The 27,045-nt window shown below is 35.9% G+C and overlaps 1 protein-coding gene across 1 annotated transcript in view; it reads left to right on the plus strand.

Moving 5' to 3' along the window:
• The window catches only part of MTHFD2L (methylenetetrahydrofolate dehydrogenase (NADP+ dependent) 2 like), a 139,206-nt gene that overhangs the window by 36,664 nt on the left and 75,497 nt on the right, over nt 1-27,045 (plus strand). Inside the window, exons 4-6 of the mRNA XM_089912055.1 lie at nt 6,111-6,263; nt 7,677-7,784; nt 23,710-23,802. Of these exons, the coding sequence (XP_089768181.1) occupies nt 6,111-6,263; nt 7,677-7,784; nt 23,710-23,802 (354 nt within the window). The remainder of the gene's footprint in view (nt 1-6,110; nt 6,264-7,676; nt 7,785-23,709; nt 23,803-27,045) is intronic.

The raw sequence follows: 27,045 nt of genomic DNA on the forward strand, positions 1-27,045 counted from the left end.
TTACATTGAATCTATAGGTCAAATTGGAAGAATTGACATCTTAATATTATTGAGTCTTCCAATCCATGAATATGGTACACCCTCCATTTATTTAGGTCATCTGTCAGCAACATTTTGTAGTTTTCATTATAAAAATCATGCCCCCAATTTTAAAATTTACTCCTAAGAATTTTCTGATCTGTGAGTTTTTGTAAATAGAATTATTTAAATTTCATTTTTTAGTATTTGCTGCTTCTATACGGAAATACAATTGATTTCTTTTGTATATTGACTTGGTATTCTGTGATCTTGCTAAATTCACTTTATTTATTTTTTGTTTTGTTGTTTTGTATATTCTTTAGAATATTCTGCATAAACAACCATTAGAGTGGCTAGAGAGTTTTACTTCTTCCTTTCTGATCTTTAGAACTCTTTATTTTCCTTATTACACCAGCTAGGATCTCCAATAAAATGCTGAATAGAAATGGTGGGGGTGGACACCCTTGCCACCTTCTGATCTTGGGGAAAAGGTTCAGTATTCCATTATTAAGTATAATGTTAACTGTAAATTTTTTGTGTGTGTGTGAATGCCTGTCATATTGAGGACTTCAAGCTTTGCTTTGCCCTTGGTGAGCCACAACTGCATTCTGTTTAGTTCTCTTAGTGTTAGATGGGCTGCTTGGAGTTTGCCTCTTGTGTGTGTTGTTCAGGGGTCAGTCAGAGATTTGGGAAGAATTTATAGACACAAGTTGAGTCTCCCCTCTGTGGTTTTCTCTTTTCCTGGGTATGTCCCTTCAATTTCCAGTTTCTGTAGTAGCCCCAAACTTTGTCCTTTGATTCCTCAAGCAAGTAGGACTGCAGATTTCTATCCAAATTCTAACTGTCCTTTGTCTAGAAAAACCTCCAAAATGGAAACACTTACAGTGATATCCCTTTCAGATGTCCATTCTCTTCCAAATCTCTCTGTTTCTAGTAACTCTCCAGTGTCAGATAGCTGTGTTTTTATTTAAAAATTTTACATTCCATTTACAGTTATTACAAAATATTGGCTGTATTCTCTGTATTGTATGATACATCCTTGATACTTCTATTTTAATATAATTTCTCCAATGTTTACAGTTGTTTCCTGTGAGAAGTTTGGTCCAATGTAAACAACTTCAACATTATCAGACATGGAACTTACATTTTAAAATAATGTGGTCGAAATAGTCCTTAAAGAGAATGTGGAAATTAAGCAAAGATTTGAAAGAAGAGAGGGATTTAGCCAAAGTGGCAGGTTTTTTTGAAAAGCCTCCAGGCAGACACAAGAGCAATAACCAAGGTGGAAAATACCTGATATGTTAGAGGAATAGCAAGAAGAGCAGGGTTTTCAGGAAAAGAGTGGTGTAAGCAGACATGCATTTGAGAACAGTATGGAGCTTCCTTAAAAAACTAAAAACAGGGCTTCCCTGGTGGCACAGTGGTTGAGAGTCCACCTGCCGATGCAGGGGACGTGGGTTCATGCCCCGGTCTGGGAGGATCCCACATGCCACGGAGCGGCTGGGCCCGTGAGCCATGGCCACTGAGCCTGCGCATCCGGAGCCTGTGCTCCGCAACGGGAGAGGCCACAACAGTGAGAGGCCCGCGTACCGCAAAAAAAAAAAAAACCCTAAAAATAGAACTACCATATGACCCAGCAATCCCACTACTGGACATATACCCTGAGAAAACCATAATGCAAAAAGAGACATGTACCCCAATGTTCATTGCAGCACTGTTTACAATAGCCAGGACATGGAATCAACCTAAATGTCCATCAACAGATGTATGGATAAAGAAGATGTGGTACATATATACAATGGAATATTACTCAGCCATAAAAAGGAATGAAATTGGGTTATTTGTAGTGAGTTGGATGGACCTAGCTTATGTCATACACAGTGAAGTAAGTCAGAAAGAGAAAAACAAATACCATATGCTGATGCATATATATGGAATCTAAAAAAGTGGTACTGCTGAACCTAGTGGCAGGACAGGAATAAAGACACAGACGTAGAAAACACAGACTTGAAGACATGGGCGGGGGGAGCGGGGAAGGGGAAGCTGGGATGAAGTGAGAGAGTGGCATGGACATATATACACTACCAGCTGTAAAATGGATGGCTAGTGGGAAGCTGCTGCAGAGCACAGGGAGATCAACTCGATGCTTTGTGATGACCCAGAGGGATGGAATAGGGAGGGTGGGAGGGAGGCTCAAGAGGGAGGAGATATGGGGATATGTGTATACATATAGCTGATTCACTTTGTTGTACAGCAGAAACTAACACAACATTGTAAAGCAATTATACACCAATAAAGATGTGGGAAAAAAATAACCTCTGCTGTTTTGTGAATAGATTATATGGATACAAACATAGAAGCAAATAATTAGCTAGGAGAGTTAGTTGTTGCAAGAGTTCACAGGAGAGATAATGGCCACTCAAACCAGAGTGGACATGGTGAGGATAGTGAAGGGCTAGATATGTTATGAAGGAAGAACCAACAGATTTTTCAATTGATTGGATGTTGCGTGTGAAAGAAAGTGAGGTGTTCAGAATGTCTCCAGGTTTTTCTGGCGAGTAAGGATGATTTCTGTATAACACAGAAGGATGGAATTGCCATCAACTGAGTTGGAGAAGGCTATGGGTGAATCAGTTTAATAAGACAAAGTCTGCCCTAAAAGGCTCACACTCATAAGTAAAAGAGATACTTAAATAACCAACGTGATCAACTAACTGAAGTAATGTGGTAAGTGCTTTTTACAGTAGTTCTGTGGGGACCAGAAGAGATAAAAATTATCATTTCACTTTGCGATGAGGGAACAGCTGAGAAGGGATCAATATATTGACGAATAAATAGGATGTGAAACAACAGGGAGGAAGGAATTAGTAATGGAAAAATAATCATGAGCAAGAACGTAGAAACGCAAAAATTAATGTTAAGGGCTTGGGAATGGGACAGGTTGGTGTGAATTGAGGTAAGGATGTGTCATAATGATGGTAGGGAAAGGGATGGGGCACTTGGAGGGAGGGAAGTATAGGACAAAAGATATAATCAAGCTAAAGAACATATTTGCTCATGAGCTTGCCCTTATCCAACAGGCATTGGGGAAGTGGAAAGAGGTACTTTTGAACAGCAACGTGAAAATCCTTGGATGGAAAATAAACCAGTAATTTGTTTGTTTTCTTTTTGTTGTTGTTGTTGTTACTTATCCAAAGACAATTAAACATATTATAAATAAATCACAGAAATATATATTCAACGTTGTAGTTCTAAAGTGTGGTACCTAAAGACATTCCCTGAGCTGTTCTATTGCATTATTATGAATTCAATTTGATGAGTTTTTTTCCTGGCATGATTTAATGACTTCTCATAATATTAAATAGATGGGGAAAAACACACACTCACAAAGTGAATAATGCCAGTTTTCCCGTTCATTTGGGTAAGGTATTAAGTGGTTAGTTGTTTGCCAATGTATTCTATGAATCAAAAATGTTTTATAACCATTGTAAAAAAACTAATGCTGTTGAGGCTCATGATTGTTTCTTCTTTTCAAGTCATGGGCCCCAGGGATGAGACATCAGGGGACTTTCAGTAGCAGTCAGTTAAAAGCATGAAATGTATTTATTTCTCTTACTCATTTAACAAAAGGTGCTATAAAATGTTTGATGCTGTTTTGCATGTATTTAGATACATGTTAGTTAATCCAAAAATACTGTTGTTTTTGGAGGTCTAGAAGAAACAGTGCATTCCTTGGGATATTTTAGGATGATCAAAATGTCTTGATTAGAAGGGGCAGGGGCCCTTGCTGATATTAATTGTTGAGTGGTATTTAGGATTGATTAATATTTATGATTTCTGTATAACACAGAAAGAAAAACTGGTTTTAGGGCAAACAGATGTGGATTTTAATTCTGGACCCCTCTTCTTAGTAGTAGTTTGAGATTGGCTGAGTCTCAAAATCTTTCAGCTTCATCTTTAAAATGAAGATAATACCTTCTCTATCTTAGCCCTCAGTAACTCTGAAGACCAAAGGGGAAACCTATGTGTTGGTAACATGAACATTATAAAGCACTGTTTGAATGTAAGATATACTAACTCCTGTTATTTCCATACACTGTAGATTACGTAATGAAAGGTACATCTTTCTTGGCAAAGGATGTATGTGAGATTTAATCCACTCCTGAGATAACATAGAGTTACATAAAAGTGATGTATGAATTGGTGTCCTTGATTTTTATGATCCTAACATTTTTAATCTACTCATATAGGTTTTTTCCTTTTAGGTTAAATAGTAAGCACATTAATAATCAGTTTTCATGTGTTCACTACATCACACCTTTTATGTGTCCACACATCTGTCTTTTAAACAAAAATTACTTAATTAACTTAAGATAAAATTGTTCTGAAATGAAGATCTGGGTTGAAGTTTTAAGAAATACATTAGAGGACAGGTCTATAGTTGCCAGTTACTAGTGCTTGCCCCCAAATTTTCAGATGCTTACATTTCTTCCTGAGTATTTCAGCTATTGTGTGAGATGAATTGTTCATTACGAGTTAATGTTATTTTTAGTGAGTAAAACAGCACAGACCAGGAGACTGCGAAATTCAATATAGTTCAGACTTATTTGGTAAGAGGATGGCTCTCAAAATCTACAAAAGAACCTTTGTTGAATTCTTTCAATACATTATTGGCCCATACATACAGTAGCCAATTTTGAATTTAGAAATGAACTAATTTAAGCCATAACTCAATAATGGGGTGTTCAATTACAGTTATTTCTTTTTTTATTTACAAAGCTTTTGATTTTGTTGTAAGAAATTTCCATGGCATGAAGCTTCTGCATGAGTGGTAGGTGTCTAAAAACTGAATCATCACCATCATCATCAACCAGATTTAAAAAGGGACCACTATTTTTGTCCTCAAGTAGTAAGTTAAATATATAATTCTAAAAAAAAATTTTGCTAGAACTTGTATAATCATCTTCTACCTTCAGAGAAAACAGATGGAGGCTTACTCTGGTAGGACATTATAGAATGAGTACAATTATTGAAAGTGACAATCTAGTCATTGGAGAGATATTCCAAAGACCCAACTTCTAATTGAATATGATTCATATTATGACTTTTATATATGTAAATGATTTGGTAGCCTAGTAATGGCAAATTGGATCTATTTAAAGTAAGATGGCAGTAGTGTCACTTTTAGGATATAAAATATCTGAGACATAAGGCATGTCTCTTTTGAAAACTGTTTGAACTTGGGCTTTGATAATGTTTTAAAAAATTATTTCTAAATGGCATTCATTGTGTAATACATAAGGAAACTTTTCTGTAGCAAATATACCTTTATTTTAGTATTTTAGGAATGTGGGTTAATTGTTGGATTTAGGATACCCTAAGCTACTCTGCATAGAGTAGTATTAAGAGCCTATTTTATATTTCTATACTTATTACTTTTCAAAATGAGATGATTGGCATCTCATTTGATTAGTTCATTACTCAAGTTATGTTCTTTTCCTTTCATAAAGGAAACCATAATGATATTTTGGATTTCAATGTAGTAATGCTTCAGGGAAATGATGTGTGTGGTATGTGTGTGTGTGTGTGTGTGTGTGTGTGTGTGTGTGTGTTTGCTTTTCTATTATGTCATTTGGGAGGAAGCTAGGCATTGATGTCATGGCTATTTTTAACACTAATAAAGCCCTTTTAATCTGTAATGCTAACAATATTCAACAGAAGTCTATTCGTGGAACTATCTTGTATAGGAAAAACATACATTTAAATATGCAAACTTATAGGGGCAAAGCCTTATCATCTGACTGTTCCCAGATCTCATTGGTATTGTTTGATTTCACAGATTTTTCCCTTTTACCAGGCCAGCCACTTCTGGCCCTGTACTTGCATATACTCTTACAGCAGTTAATTACAGCCATTGGTCAAGAGCAGTTTGGCTTACTATTTTCATGGCAATAAAAGGAATAGAGTAATGATTTTATATCTTAACTAAAGCTGAACCATAAGTGATCTGGCTGTAGGCCCTCCAATTTAATTTTCCAGACTTGCAAATAGATAACAATTGTAAAACTAAATCAATTTTATTTACTTTTCAGACCATGTGGATGAGCGGACAGTATGCAATGGAATTGCCCCGGAAAAAGACGTAGATGGATTTCATATTATTAACATTGGAAGACTATGCCTGGATCAGCATTCTCTCATACCTGCCACTGCTAGTGCTGTTTGGGAAATTATCAAACGAACAGGTTGGTCTATGGGACGTGGGTGCTAAGTACCAAAATGAGCATTTTCACATTGTCTTGAAAGAGAATGAAAGAAAATAAGCATTAAACTTCAATCTACAGGAATATACAAAGTTACAGAAGTCAAGGAATAATCTGAAATAAGATAAAATGAAGAACACATGCCAGGTTACAAGAAACTGCGGTTTCACCTTTCAAGGAGTGAATTTTCCAAATAGAAAGTTTATCTCCCTACTCTAAAACTATAAGCTGAAGGTATTTTGATGTACATTTTCCAAAATGTATTATGTTTTTCCTTACCTTTAAAAACAAAATATGCTGGGCTTCCCTGGTGGTGCAATGGTTAAGAATCCGCCTGCCAATGCAGGCGACTCGGGTTCGAGCCCTGGTCCGGGAAGATCCCACATGCCGTGGAGCAACTAAGCCTGTGCACCACAACTACTGAGCCTGCGCTCTATAGCCGTGAGCCACAACTACTGAAGCCCGTGCTCTTAGAGCCCGTGCTCTGCAACAAGAAAAGCCACCGCAATGAGAAGCCCCTGCACCACAACGAAGATCCAATGCAACCAAATAAATTTATAAACAAATAAATAAAATAAGTTTATTTTTAAAAAATGTGCCGAACGTTTTGCACCATCTCTAATGAGCTAGGTTTTCATTATAAACACTTGCCCTTGAATTGTGCTCTAAATTCAATAATGCTCTCAAAGACCCCTGATAGTTCTTCTGTCTTCATCACTGTCTCTTACATTTTTGGCAGCATCTCCTCCTGCTAATCTTCTCTTTTCTAACTGAGGGAGAGAACTTCCAAGGGCAAGCAGATCCTAGAATTATACTCTTAGAATGTTAGTACTTAGAAAAGCCTTAATTCTAATTTTTTCATTTTACTTATGAAGATACAATGCCCCAAAGAGGTTAAGTGTGTTAAATCTGTAAGCTTTATCTTTCAGACCTTTCTAAGTCCATAAATTTAGTGCTTCTCTCCTATAGAATAAAGTGCATGAGTTTTGTGAAAAATACGTTTTTTTCCCCCACTTCATCTTGTCCTAGATTTGCTCAAAGTTTGATTGCCAATTAATCTTGACCTTGCACTTTTCTTGCTTTGTGATTAGTAGTTAATATTTTGTCTCCACTCTTCTAACACTTCATATGAATTTTAATGTTTAAAACTAATTTAATGGAAGCTTGAAAATGTCTGTGGTTTTTTAATGAGACCATAATGAGAGGGAACATGACAGATCCAAGAATTATAGAAAGAAATATTTATAAATAGTAAATGTAGGAACATTATAGACAAGCCACAAAATAATTCAAATTGAATTAGAAGTTTTTAAAGAATACTGCAGTTGGCTGTTGAGATGTTTACTTTGCTTCTTGTTGCTTATTCTTCATTTAAACCAAACTCTGTGTTTTAAGGAATTGAAACATTTGGAAAAAATGTGGTTGTGGCTGGAAGATCCAAGAATGCAGGGATGCCCATCGCCATGCTCTTACACACTGATGGAGAGCACGAACGGCCAGGAGGTAGGGGCAACCTGGAGATTCTATGTACTCTTACAGTTTTCTCACTTACAATCATCAAATAAATGTGTTTGAAAATGTGACATAGAATATTTATGGGCTTCTGCAAATAAAGGTTTCCTTTATTCCCTATCTAATGACATGAGCACCTTGACAATGAATAAGAGAATTACTGGAAAAATGTGGCCCCTTTGTTCCTACTTTATCATTTGGCTATATATACTTCCTTTATATCATTAAAAATATAGACATTAAGAAGGGTAGAAAGGCTAGATACATACTAGATACATAAAAATCACATGTTGATAGATATCTGTATACCCATACACACTACCGCCCTAAAACACACCACCAATATATAGATATAAGTTTGGTGTTTTTTTTTTTTTTTTTTTTTTTTTACCATTATTAACCTTGGTGAATTCCAGTTTCCTGATCTCAAATTTTCAAGTACACTTGACTGTTGAACAACACGGCTTTGAACTGCCCAAGTCCACATATACATAGATTTTTTTTTCACTAAATACATACTACAGTACTATATAATCTGTGGTTAGTTGAATCAATGGATGTGGAATCATAAATCCAGGGGCTGACTATAAAGTTACAGGAGGATTTTTGACTGTGCAGAGGGTGGGTGTCCCAGACCTCCGTGTTGTTCAAGGGTCAACTGTACTAATTTTATGATCTTGGTTGATGTAATGCATATGAAATATTTTTTTAAGCCACGAAGCCCTAAGGAAAAAGAAGCCCAATGATAACATATCACTTATATAAAATTATAAATTATTAGAGTTTGAATTGTTTTTGCCTGCCTGGACTTAAGGACTTAAATATTGCAACAAATCAAAATGTGTATGTGGATCATAGTAAACTAGGGCCTGATAATGACTCGAAGAAACTTTTTTTAAAGAGCCTTAGTTTTAAAGAGCTTTTTGAAAGGCCAAATCTGGTAATATCAACATAGTTTTCATGGTAACCATCTACAAAGGTGCATCTCTAGCTTAACTATTCACTTCTAACTTAATCTGTTAATGCTCATCTGTCTCTTAGGGTATAATAAAGATATTGATTCATATTTACCTTTATTTAATAGTTTCTGTTAAGCAAGGAAAAACAACCAGGAAAATTTACCTAGGTGTACCATTTTTGTTGGAAGATTTTGACCAAGAGCCAAAATAGGCAGTTTTTTCTTCATTTTCAACATATTATTTTCTTATTTCATCAATGACATAACAAGCAGCATTATGCAGCTCTATTAATTGCACAGCACTTTCTCATGAGCTATCTTATTTCATTCTCAATAATTCTGGAATATATTCATATTCACGTTTTGCAGCTAAAGGAAGTGAGCTTTAGAGACTTCAGTGACTTACCCAAGGCCATTCAAGGAAGTGGTGTACAAAGCTGGGAGCTGGGTGCTGACTGTCTGGTTAGGAGGATAGACTTGAAGTCAGACCCCTCCCCTGCCAAGCCCTGTATCCTTGGGTAAGTCATTTAATCTGTGTAAGTCTCCACTTCCCTCATTTGTAAAGTGCAGATAATATTAATACCTCCTTCATTGGGTTATTATGAAAATTGAATGAGACTTGTATGTAAAGCACTCTTCACAGTGCCTGACACAGTAAGTTAAGTAAGCCCTTGGTACATATGAACTGTGACTATTACTGTTATTTCCATTATTATGCTTAAATAATAATCTGTGGCCATACTAACTAAAAAGTTTAGAATAACATAATCCAAGGTCAATGATGTATTTTTCACCTTCATTTGAAATTTTATTTTCTTTTTCTGTAGGTTTTATATTTACTTTTATTTGGATCAAATCTAATCTTTGTTGTAATAATTTGCATAAACATAGAATTTATAAAGTTAATAAAATATTAGATTATAAATATGACATCATAATATTCCAAAGTTTACTTTACATTGCACTTTTTCTTGTGGATATTAATATATTGTGTGCTAATTTCTTGATAAATTTCAATTTTGAATTATTTGTCTATAAAATACCTAAGTCTAAGTAAGTTAATTTACCTCTTATTTATGCAATTTTAAATTAGATAGTCCTATGTCATAAAACATTTACTTTATAAATATTTTATACTTTGTGTTACAAAATATTTTCACTTGAGTGCATGTTAGAAATTGAATAAAATTGGAATTAGATATAGTACTAGTTACTTAAACGCCAGGTGGTTAAATTTACAGTTATAGTGGCATACAGGTGCCGTTATAATTACGTTATCTAAAAGGTAATAAATTGTATTAAAAATGATGTTGCATAGTTCGCAACATGGGTGGTGTTTATTAATCTCATGCATATTTAATAGGAGTATGGTGACATATGTGATTAGTATAATGAATTGTTGAGAGCTGCTTACTGAAGATTTGCAGTCTGTGGGAAAGTTAATATTTCAAATGTCCATGTCTGCTAGAGCAGTAATGATGTGCAGTGACGACATGTGCATTGTTAGCTTATGGACATAATGAAGGAGGATTAACTGGGCAAATTCATATCTATAGAACTTGTTCTGATGACACTCAGAATGTTGAGCATTCAGCTCACACTGTACTTCTTTGCCAGAAAAGATTCAGAGCCCAAATGATTCATTTGTGTCTTAAAGCCAAAGATAATTGCACTAGAAGAAAAATGGCGATACTGTAATTTAGCTTGATTAATATGTGTCTACACAGGGCTGGCTTTTAGTCTTGATTATTAAGGACATGGATCCCGGCTGTTTTGTGAGAAAGAGCTTCTTTTAATTCTTCAAGGGCTTGAAATATTTAGAGGACTGAGAATGTGCTAAAATCTTGAGGTAAAGAATTAGTGCTGATACTCAACACAGCAGGATGCTGCAGGGCGATCACCTTCTGCTGAGGACATGTCATCACAGGAGGCTTTAAAGATGACATGACATTCAAGCCACTGTGTACTTTATAGAGAGTGAGAGATAGTTCCTGTCTTCCAAGAGCTTATAGTCTTGGTGGTGGTAGGGTGGGGGGACAGGGTACAGAGGGGGCATGATATGCAAGTATGGGTGATTTAAATGATAAATATTTAGTGGCACAAAATAAAATTCAGCATCCCTAAGAAAGCATTCAATTTGCTAAGGGAAGCCCTTGGTTAATTGAGGAAACGTAAAGGGATTGACAGTGGAGTCTCTTCTCATGAGTCCCACTACTTGTTAGGATGTTTTAATATCATTGTGATCACCTATAATTCACTGGTATTCTTTTAACGTCTTTGTGTGTAGTAACCTACCCAGGTAACTTAACCTTTCAGTTTTCAGAATGAAAACTGAATACTATTGGCTTTAGCAAAATGTCTTTATGTTTAGCTTACCCTGATGGAGTAAAACAGAGTTCTCCAATTTCTCTGAAACAGTTTTTTTTTTCCTTTAAGATAACAAAGTGCCATAATGACCAGGCATTATGTGTATTAATTATAACCAAAGGAATACATAGTCTGATTTTATTTCAAATTCTTTTAGAGTAAATTCATTTCTGCCTATTTTGTATTCTTACATAGGGCATGTCATCTAAATAGATCCCCCTAAATGGCCACAACATGCTCCTCCTTTTAACTAAAAGGTTGGGGTACTATTGCAGTGGCATTGGTTGCTGGGACTTTTTAAAAGAGCATTTTGGAAGAGTCAGCAACTAGCTGATTTTGCTTAGAGTCCTTTGGGATATTCTTGACTTCATTCAGGTAATAGGCATTCAGTGCGTATTCTCTGTGAAACACTGGGGTGGGGGGGTGTGGTACAGGGGTGAAGAAGACTTGACCCCCTGTTTCCAGAAGATGACAGACTGCATCTTCAGGACACTGTGTTTCTCAAAGCACAGCTTCCGCATTGGTGTTCAGCTTTTGCACTCAAGCTGCCCACCTACTGCAACTTCTATATATCAGGTATTTTTCATTCAAGGGGACATCCTATCTAAATGGAAAACCACAAGGTATTTTGTCAGTGTGATGCCTTTCCTTTGTGAAAATTGGCTCCAGTTGTGAAAATGAACATTTTTGCTAGCCTGGGAGCATTCTCTCTCACCTACAGGAGGGGCTTTCAGGTAGTAACACAGGAATGGATGTTCCAGGCAGTGCAGTGTAATATGAGTGGTTATGTGTGATTAAGCTCAACCCAGTGCCAGGTTGGACCAGGTGCTCTCAAGTTTCAAAGAGAGGAGACAAAAAGGAACACCTAGGAGAGAGGAGTCATGCAAAGCAATCACGCCTCCCGGACGGAGATTCTTAGTCTTGTTGCCAGTGGAATGGAGTGGGACTTTTGCTGCCGCTGTGGAATGAACCATTGTCAAATGGGGGCAGGGGGACGGCAGGCATTTATAGTCTTTTCTCCTCCCATTCCGCTATTCCTAAGGTAGAAGTACTCGTGGTAAGATATTGGGGGTATTATGTTTTATGACGCCTCTGTGTTGACTAAACTTTACTGAATTACAGCTTTGAGTTTGCATAGTGGAAAGCAATAGAAAAGAACGAATGCTTGTTGTAGTCTCATTTTCTAAGTTGAATAGTCGGAGTACTGTTTCATTTTCAACATCTCTGAAATTCAGCCAGCTAGTATCTGGAAAGCACTGTACTTGGAAAAATGTCACATATTCTCACATCAGGCAGCTGGAACTATTAGTTGCCCTGTTGAAAATAACATTAAACACTATTTAAAATATAAAGTGAAGTCCAAATCTTTTTTTTTCCCCTTTCATTTTCCCTCTTTCCTCATGACCTCAATGTACCAGACATTTTTTTTCATAATTATCAGCACAAAGCATCCCTTTTCTGATGTCTATAAGCCCGATTATTCAAAGCATCACTTGTTAGGATATTCATTTCTGCTCCACCAGCCTTTTCAGCCATCCATCCCATCGAGTTCCCCCTGGTACCTTATGCTGAAGCTTCATAGAACTGCACATTGTTCCCCAAACACACCATCTCTTCCAGGCCTCGTTTCCATTACATACCCTGTTCCCTCTGCAGGGAATGCTGTTTCCCCTCACTCGCCTGCTTTCCTCTCACCTCCAGCCCACCTTTCAAGATGTGCAGCAAATCTAACTTTTACATGTTATATGTGCTGCCATCCCAGTACTAATCCTGTTGCATATTGATTGTCTACCTGGTCCCCTTTTCTACACAGGCATAGTAAATATGAACTGCTCAATGACAAATATTTTGTCTTAGGCTTTTTGTATCTCTGAAATTTAGCACAGGGCTTGGCATGTAATAATGCAACTAGTCAGTGAATCGATAACAGTTTATTTAGTGTTTCCTGTGTGCCTGTATTGTAGAAAATAAGATTGCAGGCTAGGGATTTAAAATAAAATACTGCCGTTTATGGAAAAAAAATCCCTATATAGTGGGGAGGAGGGAACAGAAGTAGCTAGGTACTTACTATAAACTAACTCCTTCATATTTTAACATTATAGGCATTTACATAAAAGTATAACTTATGACTCCCCTTTTGCCCAAGAGTCAGATCACAGGAGAGGAGAATGCCTCACGACCATCAGGAAGGGGAGAGGAGACCTAAGGATACTGGGAAGGGAAGGAAAATTATTGCTGACAGCATTAATTGAAAGAGGTCACAGCATTTTTCCAGTAAAACATTTAAAATCTATCATTTTGTTTAGACTTTTTTTTTTTTTTCTTGAGCTGCTGGCATGTAATGCTGCCTTCTTACAGAGGAGCTGATTTCTTTGTCACTAAGCATGGGAATATGATAGTGAATAAATCAGATATTGCCCTGTCCTCTTGAGCTTACAGTTTAGTAGGAAAGACAGTGATCAAACAATTAGGTGTGAATGATTAATCATTATAATTGTGCAAAATGCTGCAAAGGAGGAGAGCTTTCTATAATAAAAAGCTTGGTTGTGGGAAGGAGTGGATGATTTCTAGCTACAGTTACACATTAATGTTATACCTTTTTATGCCTACCTTTTGTACTATTGCAATGGAATGTTTTTATTGTCTGCCTTCTGCCACTGCTCTTCACTTCAAACTAAAAAATCCCACCTCACAGACAAAACTAAAACTATATTCTACTTGAAGTTATTAAAAATTTCTAAAATCTCTAGAAGGAAAACGTTCACTCTGTACAAAATAAATAATTCATACCATAATGGTAAATGATGACTTGATGATTAAAAAAAAAATCAGGTCAATGCCAAGCAGTGTTATTATACATATATAGTAAGTACATCAGATAGAACTTCTGAAAATCTCTCCCACCCCCTCATACACACCACCATAGACACATTGAAGAACTTTTCCTTCACAACATTTATCAGTTTGTGATTGTCATTTATTTGTGTCACTATCTGATTAATTTGCATCGTATTCACTGGACTATTAACTCCACAAGAGCAAAAACCATATCTCTTTATCTTCCCATTTTATTTCCAGCATCTAGCATAATAGCTCTCCAAAAAGTCTTTGTTCAATAAATGAATGAATAAATTCTCTTTATTTGTAGACCAAGAGTATCATGTAAGTTTTAATACAGCTATTCATAAGCTGTATTCTTAGGAGCACGGATGTACCACAAGATTTTAAATGGTTCTGAGGCCAGCTAAAAAGGCCAAAAAGTGGGAGGTGGCCCAATTTCTGGAAATCTCTGCCCTTTCCCCAAAATAGTTGGAATAATCCTCCCACTCATTAGCCTATGAAATTACCCAGCCCATAAAAACTAACCACCCCGTATTTTGGGGCCTCTCACCTCTTGAAATGGCCCACACCCTGTGGAGTGTGTTTCTCTAAATGGGTTTAGTTTTTTTTTTAAAGGGACAAAAATGAGTCAAATAAGTCTGGGAAATCTGGGTTAAACAAAATCAAACATATATCTTGACTGTGAATATAGTAATATAATATAACCTTTAATATAGTAAGTACTGTGAATCTGTGAAAGTAAAAGTCTTTAACCCTGAAAGTTGTTTTTATCCCCCCTAAAACTATCATATACATATATATACACACACACACAAATATACATATATGTGTGTATGTATATATTTGTATTTATAGTTGCCATATTTGTATCTATATATTTGCTAAATTTGTACTAATACACCCCAGAGGTCTAGCCTTTTTCCACACAGAGAATGAATTCAGAACCTTGAGAATACCTATTTAGCCTTAGTCTATGGTCTTTTAAGCAAGTTTGCAGAATAAGACTTTGTAATAAGATTCCTGAGTTTCTTTTCATCTGTTAATCTTGGAAAGAAGAAAATAAATGTAAAAATTATATAAAACTTTAACAAATAGACCTCATACATACATCTCCCAGCCAAAACAACTAGAAAGGAAAGGGCAATACTTTGGCTCATGCCCCTTATCCCATGACTGAGCTGACTACCTCATTTTGGCTAAGATTTGGGAGGGTCTGATTGCTTTAAAATTTAGTTATATATATATATGTATATATATATATATATATGGCTTAAAATCTGTTTCACAGTCAGGAATACTGACCTGGCAGTTTGGTACCATGAGGAATTTCATCACCTGGGAATTGATTCATGTGGATGATTTAACACATTTTATCACTATTAATAGGAAAATAATCCTAAAAATATAAGACTCCAAAGCCAATATTTTCCTTTATAACTGGCAACTTGTTTACACCATAGTTGCAGTCTTGATGGGTGAAGATTGACTGCTGGAGCAGGAGAGCCTAGTGTTAATGAGAATAGGCTCTTTATCACATTGCCCGAGTGCACACTCTATTCCTGCATTTCCCTAGAACTCAGTGTTCAGTTCATATAAGCTATTATACTGCATTTATTCTAAAAAGTATTTAAGGTGGTCCACAACAATATATGAAGCACAATGCAAATGAGAAATAGTTAAGAAAAAGGGGAAGCAAGGCCTGGAACTAAAATGGAGCCAAGAATAAAGCTACTATTAAAAATAGGCATATCATTAAATCTTCATGGATATTTTCCCCTGCCAAGCATACTGAATATGTGTTTGGTGCATTTATTTAATTGAGTCTAAACTATACTTTCTGTGATAGGGTTACTAATTTCATCCTGTGAGCTTTCAGGCAGGAAAAAAAGATGACTAGTTACCCAAGTAAGTATCTTTAGGATTAAAAATAAACACATGCTACAAAACAGAAATAGAGTCATGGATGTAGAAAACAAACTTATGTTTACCAGGGGATAAGGTGGGGAGGGATAAATTGGGAGATTGGGACTGACATATACATACTACTATATATAAAATAGATAACTAGTAAGAGCCTGCTAGCACAGGGAACTCTACTCAGTACTCTGTAATGGCCTATGTGGAAAGGAATCTAAAAAATAAAGAGTAGGTATATGTATATGTATAATTGATTCACTTTGCTGTACACCTGAATCTATAACTACAATGTTGTAAATCAACTACACTCCAATAAAGATTAATAAAAAGGAAACACATGCTCAGGATAAATAAAACATTTTCTGATATTAAGACCAAAAAATATTTTCTCCTAAAATTACTTATAAGCAGGGAACTATGTAATGGACTGAGTAATATTTATAACATGCTTTTTAATTTAATGAAACAGCCATATTTTATAGGGTTGTTTCTCTTATTGTTTAGCATAGATCAAAGCTACCATTGGCATACATTTCTCTGATCTCACTTAGACGTTTCTTCTCATTCTCAGTTTTTGAGTCATTCCCTTCTTCCCAAATTCTAAACCAGTGTTTCTCAAACTTAGCTGTCCATTGTAATCATCTGGGGGCTTTTAAAAATGTAGCCACCTAAGCCCAACACAGAACAATCATATCAGAGTCTTTATGAGTTGGATCTGAATATCAGTATTTTTTAGGAAGCTCCATAGAAGAATGTATACAGTGAGGGTAACTGAGGAAGACTACTCAAAGCATGGGAATGAGCCCAGGGCTTCACTTCCTGTTCCAGAGTCATTCCCTGGTCAATCTTTTCCGGCCTCATAGCTTTAAATACCGCCTGTGTCACCTCTTACTCTGGACCCATATAACCACTGTCCACTTGACAACTCCACTTGGATGGTCAGTAGGCATCTCAAAATTACCATATACAAACCTTCACTCTTAATTTTACTCCCTTAGTCTTCCCTGTCTTAGTAAATGTCGCCATCAATTCACCCAGTTGCTCAGGCCATCCTTGACTTCTCTCTCTCACACCCCATGTCTTATCCATTAACAGTCTGTGTCAAATATACCCATGATCTCACCATCTTCACTAATAAGACCTTAGTTCAGACAGCTGTTATCTCACACTATAAAATTTACAAACCAGTTTCCCGCCTCCACCCTTGTCCCATCTCCCGCGTGCAGTCTGTTTTCTAACTGGTGTGTCTCAATCATCTGTGGCTTCCCATAACACTCAAAACAATAAAACACCAGAATAACATCCAAATTCCTTACTACGATATGCAAGATCTTACATGATCCTACCCAGGCTGCCTCTCCTTACTCAATTTTTACCATTCTCACCTTCATCACTGCCCTCCAAGCCACACCTGCATTTTGCTTTCCTAGAACATGTCATACGTGCTCACGTGTCAGGATCTTTGCCCTTGGTTTTCCGCTCTTTTTGGAAGTTATTTACATAATTATTTCCTCACTTCCTTCGGGTTTCTGTCCAAATGTTACCTCCCCAGGCTGTCCCTGACCACCTTATCAAAGTAACACCTATGCTATCACTCTGTTTACTTACTCTGTGCTTTTTTCTTCATAGCACTTATTTCTATGCAAACTTTTTATTATATATGTATTTGCTCATTTATATATTGTCTACGTTAAATGAATGAATCCATGATTTCGATTCAGTAATTTTTGGCTGAAACCAGGGGAAGATCTTTTAACTATCTAGAGACAATGGTGGTCAAGATTCAGTAAGTCCTTCCTAATACTCTTTCTCACAAAAGAGATAGACTGAGATAGATGTTTAAAAGGAGTGAAATTGAAACGGTATTTGAGTAACTAAACGTGAAACCATATTCCTTAGTTGTCATCCACCTAGTGACCCAAGGTGTTTGGAAGATAACTGAAAGACTGATAAACAGCAAATCAAACCAGCCAGGTCTTGACCAGATACCACATTAAAGTCTGGCCCATTTTAAGCATGAAAAGAAGGCTTAGATCTGAGTACTCTGTAACTATATCTAAAGTTATTTAAACAAAGAAAAAACAGCTGAAGTTGAAACAGAAAACTTTTAGTAGATGGAATTCAGGAGCCAAGAGAGTATAGTATTGTTTTAAGATCTGGGGAAATTAGCTCTTGATTATTTTACAAGTGGTAAAAATTAAAGCTGAAAATGTCCTTTTTGTGTTAGAGACACATGTGTTTTCTGTCAGATGCTGTCTTATTAGTACTACCAGTGTGTTCCAGGTGAGATCTAAAGGCAGACTTTATCCCTAAGGAAAAAGAAGTGTCATCCAAGATCCCACACTGGCCTCCTGAAAGAGTCAGGATGATAATCCCAGAAATGCTATTCTGCTGACCAAAGTGAAAACATAGTGTTTCTCAGCTCTGATTTTACAACTGTGAACTCCAATGGTTCCTTTCCTTTCTGCTTAGGGAGGAGGCTGTGTAGTGAAGTGACTAGGAGCTTGGCCACTAGAGCTGAACTAAATAAATTTGAATTCTGACTCTTATATAGTTTTATGACCTTGGACAAATTATGGGCTTTTTGTATTTTCTCGGTTTTCTTATTTATAAAAATGTAAATAATATTAGTTTCTACCTCATAAAAAATACACTTACAGTGTTTGGTGAAGATTGTATGAGGTAATACGTGTAAAGTACTAAAGTAAAGTGCTAGACGTGTAGTAAGTTCTTATATAAGAGCTATTTTCATCACATATGTTTTGGCTCTGTGCATTTTGTTTTTTGTCTGTTTTATGCTTAAAGATGTAATTGCAGCTTATGGAGAGAGAAAGAAATACATGTTCAAATTCAGAATCTTTAGGCCTCTGGAGGGATTTGTCCAAAAACAGAACTCAGGCTTCTCTTATCCATCTAGTGCTATTCTGTTGACAAATACTGAGTTTTCCTTCTTGCGATTTCCCTGGTGATTTTCCCTTTCAAACAGACCATGGTATGAGTTAATATATTGGGAATGACTCATTTTTCCCTTAAAAAGTGACAAAGCCAACCCTACATGTGAGATTCTAGCTCCTGTTGGATTTGCCATTTGGCTTCATCTGCTTATACAGGCACAAGAAAGTATGTATTTGAAGATTTGCCTCATGGAGAAGGAAGATGAGACTTGTCCTGCGTTGCTGTGGAAGATAGATCTAGGATCCTGGTAAAATCTGCAAAAAGGGAGACTTTAGCTCTTGTAAGAAAGAACTTTCCAACAGTCTGGGTGAAATAATATGCCTATAATTATTTTTATGGAAAATGATTTATAAGTTGGAAGGGATAGGAAAAGCATAAGGGAATTGAAGCAGAAGCAAACCAAATTCCTACTCACATCAAGAACCTCTCTCTTAGACCTTTAAGTGCCCCTGTGCTGTTCTTAGCTAGAGTAGATAATGGTTCTCTGTGCCAGCACTGTAACTTATACCTCCTTTTAGTGTGGAGTTATCACATTGTATTATAATTCTGATTCACAGATCTGTTTTCCATATGAGAGGAGGGAACTGTGTATCTCCATCACTTGGCATGGTCCTGGGATTATTTCTTGATTGTCGAATAAATGAATGTAGGGAATGACTGGAAATGTCTGACAAAAGTAAATTCCTCATTTAGGTAATTTTAACAAAAAAATGATACTCTAAAATGAATCATATTGTGTTGTTTGTCTTAACATTTTAAAATAGAAAATGTTAATTTCCTCAAATTTTAATTGCCAACAACTCTTTGCTACAATCTGCAATTTTGCATAAATTACAGAGGTAATGATAGCCTAGAAAACTGTGCAGGTGGCTCCCAGTGAACAAGTCTTGATTGACTGTGGACTTTTATATAGTAAGAAGCATATCTTGCCCAGCAGCTAACTTATTAAGTTCTAACAGAACTCTATGATTCTGGGAGATAGGTTCTAAGTCTTTTATTCTTATTATATCTTACAAGCATGATGTAAAGCACTGGGTACAATGAAGTTGCTTAATACTTCTTATAAAACATTTTTTAACATCTTTATCAAAGTATAATTGCTTTACAGTGGTGTGTTAGTTTCTGCTTTATAACAAAGTGAATCAGCTATACATATACATATATCCCCATATCTCCTCCCTCTTGCTCTCCCTCCCTATCCCACCCCTGTAGGTGGTCACAAAGCATTTTTATCTGGGTTTGTGTGATAGAAAAATTAAGCCTGAGCCCAGGCTCTTATCTTACTCACAATATGAGGATAAAACTGAGTGAGGGGAAAAGTCATCTGAGGGTCAGGGATATACATCATTTTATGGAGTAGCTGCTGTAACCTGTTGGTTCTGATTACCCTAGGGAAAAATTTGAGGCGCTAGAAATGACTAGGTGCAGCAAGTCATAGGATTCATTGAACAAAAGTAATGGGGCACCAGAATTGAAAACAGAAATGACAAGAATTTTCACAACGCCAGGTAAGACAGTTAGGATATCTAGTTCTCAGAACCAGGAACAGGTATCAAGGGGAAAAGGCAGAAGCGTCTGAGGCATTATTTGAACACATTTGCTCTTAACTCCCTTGGCTCAACTCTCTTTTGCTATCATCATCCAGTTTAATGAAAATGGGAAGGCTAAAAACCTTCCCATTGTTTGATAGCACAATAGTCAGAAACTGATCAATGGAGTCTAAATAAGACTTTGATATTTCCATGGGTATTCCTAGCCAAACTCACTTAGGAGTAAAAACAATTTAACTAGATATTATTATTGAAGGAGTGGAGTTATCTAAAAGATCTTTCCATGCTGACTGAAATTCATCTCAATATTTTTTCTTTTGCTTGAAGCTTTACAGATTGTTAATTTTATGTGTATATGACTCACTGGATTATGTATCGCTCAGTTCCTTGATGAAATCATCAGTAATGATGAAGTGGGAAGGTTTGGTTTTAATTTTGGTTTTTGCAGAGATTTGGGAGGCTCTCATTTGGAACAAGAGAATGCTTGAGTCATGTCTTCTTTTAAATCACACCTTTGCATTATAATATGTACCTTTTTATCCTATTTGATAAATTTGCTGAATTTCTCCTTATTTGATAATAAGAGCATCATTTTTTTTTGATAAGTCATTTTCCTGTTATATGTTTGCCCACCTTTTATTTTCAACATTTCTGAACAGCTTTGTTTTAGATGTGTTTTATATAAAGTGTAGAACTAGACTTTACTTTGTGAGTCAATTTTAATATATTATTCTTTTAATAAATAACAGAAAAGTTTATATTTATTATTATGGTAAATATATACAGTCTGAAATGTCATTATCTTCTGTTTTGTTGTTTTTACAGTTTTTGTTTACTTTTTATATTTTTTCTTTTTTGTATATAGTTGTTTTATTATTTAGGAAGATTTAGGAAGTTAATAATTATAACTTTATACAGTACTCTTAGTTCTCTATTTCTTTATATGGTATCTATTGATACTCTATTAGAAGAGATGATAAAATGTTTCCTTTTCCTTTCATGATTCCATTTCTTTTGTCTCCTACCTGATATTTGCTAATAAAAATTACCTTTGTAGTGTGTTTACCTTATACTTTTAAATATTCTCATATTTCTATTATTTGACTGGTCAGCTTTAAATTATATCTGTTCATTCTAGTCATTAAATATAAGGCAATCAGCAAACTTTCTCAATTTTGTCCTTCCTATTCTAATTTTGTTAGTTGCACCAATTCTACCTAATCAGAGCAAATAGCATTTAACATTTTGTCTATCACCCCAATCCTCACACTTTTTTGCCTTAATTTTGTTATTAAATATATTCAAAACACTCCAATAGTCCTTTTGCCAGTTTCCTCAGATATATTTTGATTCATTAAAGTTCATCTTTTAGCTCATTCCTCCGGAAAAACTCATGGGAACAATATTTCCTGTGTTCTTACAATTTCAAAATTGTTTGCAAACTTTAATCTTGGAAGACAATTTGACTGGATATGAAATCCTTGCTCCCAGTTTCTTTACATGGGTCTCTTGTAGGTATTGCTCTGCTGTTTTCTGGAATTGAATGTAAAAATCTGAATTTTTGCCTGGTTGCTCATAGGCTTCTTTTTTTAGTCTTTAAAATCCAGCAACTTCACTGATATGTGTCTCACTGTTGACTATTATAGTTCAATTTGTATGGACTCAAGTCTTTTTTCCCCATTTTGTATGACTCTAAGTTCTTATTTTTAAAGTGCTTGGCATAGTGTTTGGCCGTAATGTTCAACTTTTCCATAACAACATTTTTCTGTTGAGTTTATTACTTTGTTGTTAAATTTAAAATTTTCTTTGTTTTTTTTTCCTTGGGTCTGCCACTTTTAAAATGTATCCTTTTATTTACTTAAAAATTTGCATGTAGTAAAATTTACTCTTTTTTGGTGTATCGTTCCATAACTTTAGACAAATGCATATAGTCATGTAACTACCACTAGAATCAAAGTTCCCCTGGGCTGATTCTTATATAGTATCCTTTTATTGATGCTGTGTAAAATCCTTTTTAAAATTACTTATCATGGAATGAGCTGGATTTTCTTGGACCTTATCTTTGCAGGTGCTTCTGTTAGGGTTTGGGGAGGACATGCTGAGCAGCCTTCAGATTCTTCCTTCACCACTTTCACAGAGTCAGACTGCTTCCTGTTTGAATGGCTCCTCTGAGTCTTTGTGTTACTACCCACTGTGAACTATGCTAGGTCCAAGAGGGCTTCTTCTGCCCTTATTCCCACATTTTCTGCTACAAATAAGAGGGATATATATTGCATTTTATGTGCTCCCTTCACCTTCAGGATGTATATTTTTGTAGTCATTTCCAGAGATCTGCCACTGCTGGCCATCTTGTTATTCTCTGAACTTCTTTCTGCCTTTCTCCCTGTGTGGTATCTACTAACTCTGCTGATCCTGGGTAACTCTTCCATGTTTTTGGAGTCTGTGTACAATATGTCTTCTAGTTTTGCTAAAAATTGTGCAGTTTTTGTTGTTGTCATTAACTGTGTAGCATTTGCATGTTATCTGGGAGGAGAAGAGAGGCAATACTGTCTCACACGGCCCTGTTCTTACTGCAAGTCCTTCCTTTGACTTCCCTCATCACTGCCTTTCCCTTTTTCCCCTTCCTTGGCTCACACATTAAGCACTGGAATCCCTCATACTGCTAACCTCTCTTATTCCTACATCTCTTAATTAAATCATGTATGAATACTTCCTGTTATATCCTAGACCTCGTCATCATTTTCTAAACATATAATTTCAAAGTTGGTCCATTTTTTCCTGCTATCCTTTTGGCTTGGAATGCTCTTTTATTCTTTCCCTGATTAGTATAGTCTTGTTCATACTTTATGACCTAAAAATGTATATTAACTCCTTCAGGAAACCTTCCTTGACACCTCCTCAGGATGAAGCAGAATTAATCTCTCACCTATGCTTCCACAGTACATTGTATCATTTTTAGTGCACTTATTATGTTGTTTTCAATATTTACATATTATCAAGCCAGTGAGTATCCCCTGCATCTATGTATTGACCTGTCAATACAGAACTTTAAATCCTGGGTTTCTAGGACTCTACTTACAACTCTCCTATGATGGTCAGCACATACCTTCATTTAGCTCATTTGATTTTCCACTGTTCAATTGAGGGGTACAATATTTTGAGTCATCTAGATTATCTAGCTTTTGCTTGCTAAGCGACTTGATAATTTCAAAGCAGTTTTCCTATTCTTAGGATGTAACTGGAATTCCTCTAGAATTGGAGCATTCACAAATTTAAAAAAAAAACAAAAACCTCAGTAATCATTAATGGAAGTTATTCTGCATTCCAGGTGATGCAACTGTGACAATAGCTCACAGATATACTCCCAAAGAACAACTGAAGATCCATACTCTGCTGGCAGATGTTATCGTAGTAGCTGCAGGTAAGTCTTTAGTGGCTGTTATTTGGTGAAATGTCATCAGCAGACTAATTCCTGCCCTAATTGCTGACATGTCTATAAGAACAGCTTCTTGGGAGACTTAGGTATACGTAGGATTGACTTCCATTCTGTCTCTTGGCAATCATCATATTGGTCCATTATACCTATGTTAGCATTCATCACTTCATTGTGGAAAAACAAAACAGCCTTTGGAATGACAGATTAAGCACAAGAATAAATGTGTACTTTTACAATTACTTTGACAGACATGATTGGTTCTAAACATGAATAAGTTATGGGCAGACTGATAGGAAATGCTGTTGAAAGAGTAGTCAGGGCTAGCTCACATAGGACCTTGTAGACCCTGTAAGGACTTTCATATAAGCCAAAGATGGCTGTGAGCAGGAGATTGACATGATCTGGCTTATGTTTTTAAAATATTATTCATACTGTGTCAAGGGGAATTGAGTCTAGAAGAGCAGGAGTAGAAACAGAGAGAACAGTTATTGCACTTCTACTTAATGGATCTAGGTTTTTCCTTAATTTGTTTTATAATCAAACATACAAAGTAATTCTACCTTTCATTTCTATCTTTACTCTTGCCACATAGCATTTCTACATTGCAGACAATTGTGACTCTTCTTGTTTTATCCAAGACTAGAATGGGAGCGTTTTTCATTTTGTTTATCAATTAGATGTTATTGGTAATTTCTAGGCTTTACACTTGATTTGCTGAGTATTTACAAACTATGAAGGGAGGGTAAAAGTTCCAGAAGAAATTGAGTTTGATGAAGAGAATAATAATAGTTTAAATTAGTTTCAACCAAGTTTAATTCACTTTTTATTATAGGCCCTTCTCTGAAAGTCAGAATATATATGTGATGATTCCAGGTGGAGTAATTTGCCTCTTCATAGAGTAAAAATAGAAATATTCCCTTTTCAAGAAGTCACCAGTAAGCTGGTAAAGCTAAGCACATTTCCCATTTTTCTGAGAAATTATATTCAGATGATATCAAGTGCAAATTTTTGAACTGGGTTGACATAAGTAAGACATCAGATGTTTAGAGAGGCAATACAATTTTTCAGACCACAGGTCAACATTAAGTAAAATACTGCTGCAGCAGCTGAAATATTCACAGAAGACAAATATTGGGTTGGCCAAAAAGTTCATTACAGCAAAGCCTAACGAATATTTTGGCAAACCCAATGTTATGTTGACTTCTTTTTATTTATTTATTTATGTATTATATTATTTTTTAATGTTTGTTTATTTATTTATTTTCTTATTAGTCATCCATTTTACACACATCAGTGTATACATGTCAATCCCAATCGCCCAATTCATCACACCAACTCCCCCAACCCACTGCCGCTTCCCCCCTTGGTGTCCATACGTTTGTTCTCTACATCTGTGTCTCAATTTCTGCCCTGCAAACCGGTTCATCTGTACCATTTTCTAGGTTCCACATATATGTGTTAATATACGATAGTTTTTTTTCCCTTTCTGAATTACTTCACTCTGTATGACAGTCTCTAGATGCATCCCCGTCTCTACAAATGACTTGACTTCGTTCCTTTTTAGGGCAGAGTAATATTCCATTATATATATATACCACATCTTCCTCATCCATTCATCTCTTGATGGGCATTTAGGTTGCTTCCATGACCTGGCTATTGTAAATAGTGCTGCAATGAACATTGGGGTGCATGTATTTCTTTGAATTATGGTTTTCTCAGGGTATATGCCCAGTAGTGGGAATGCTGGGTCATACAGTAGTTCTATTTTTAGTTCTTTAAGGAACCTCCATAGTGGCTGTATCAATTTACATTCCCACCAGCAGTGCAGGAGGGTTTCCTTTTCTCCACACCCTCCCCAGCATTTGTTGTTTGTAGACTTTCTGATGATACCCATTCTAACTGGTGTGAGGTGATACCTCATTGTAGTTTTGATTTCCATTTCTCTAATAATTAGTGATGTTGAGCAGCTTTTCATGTGCTTCTTGGCCATCTGCATGTCTTCTTTGGAGAAATCTCTATTTAGGTCTTCTGCCCATTTTTGGATTGGGCTGTTTGTTTCTTTAATATTGAGCTGCATAAGCTGTTTATATATTTTGGAGATTAATCCTTTGTCCATAGATTCGTTTACAAATATTCTCTCCCATTCTGAGGGTTGTCTTTTGGTCTTGTTTGTGGTTTCCTTTGCTGTGCAAAATCTTTTAAGTTTCATTAGGTCCCATTTGTTTATTTTTATTTCCATTACTCTAGGAGGTGGATCAAAAAAGATCTTGCTGTGATTTATGTCAAAGAGTGTTCTTCCTTTGTTTTCCTCTAAGAGTTTTATAGTGTCTGGTTGTACATTTAGGTCTCTAATCCATTTTGAGTTTATTTTTGTGTATGGTGTTAGGAGGTGTTCTAATTTCATTCTTTTACATGTACCCATCCAGTTTTCCCAGCACCACTTATTGAAGAGACTGTCTTTTCTCCACTGTATATCCTTGCCTCCTCTGTCATAGATTAGTTGACCATAGGTGTGTGGGTTTATCTCTGGGCTTTCTATCTTGTTCCATTGATCTATGTTTGTGCTTTTGTGCCAGTACCATATTGTCTTGATTACTGTAGCTCTGTAGTATAGTCTGAAGTCAGGGAGTCTGAGTCCTCCAGCTCCGTTTTTTTCCCTCAAGACTGCTTTGTATATTCGGGGTCTTTTGTGTCTCCATACAAATTTTAAGATTTTTTGTTCTAGTTCTGTAAAAAATGCCATTGGTAATTTGATAGGGATTGCACTGAATATGTAGATTGCTTTGGTTAGTATAGTCATTTTCACAGTATTGATTCTTCCAATCTAAGAACATGTTATATCTCTCCATCTGTTGGTATCGTCTTTAATTTCTTTCATCACTGTCTTATAGTTTTCTGCATACAGGTCTTTTGTCTCCCTAGGTAGGTTTATTCCTAGGTATTTTATTCTTTTTGTTGCAGTGGTAAATGGGAGTGTTTCCTTAATTTCTCTTTCAGATTTTTCATCATTAGTGTATAGGAATTCAAGAGATTTCTGTGCATTAATTTTGTATCCTGCAACTTTACCAAATTCATTGATTAGCTCTAGTAGTTTTCTGGTGGAATTTTTAGGATTCTTTAATGTATGGAGTCATGTCATCTGCAAACAGTGACAGTTTTACATCTTCTTTTCCAATTTTTATTCCTTTTATTTCTTTTTCTTCTCTGATTGCTGTGGCTAGGGCTTCC

This window comes from Delphinapterus leucas, chromosome 5 (assembly GCF_059928025.1).
Source record: "Delphinapterus leucas isolate spDelLeu-1000000601 "Yukka" chromosome 5, BTC_Dleu_Yukka2, whole genome shotgun sequence".
In the NCBI taxonomy this organism is placed as follows: Eukaryota; Metazoa; Chordata; class Mammalia; order Artiodactyla; family Monodontidae; genus Delphinapterus; species Delphinapterus leucas.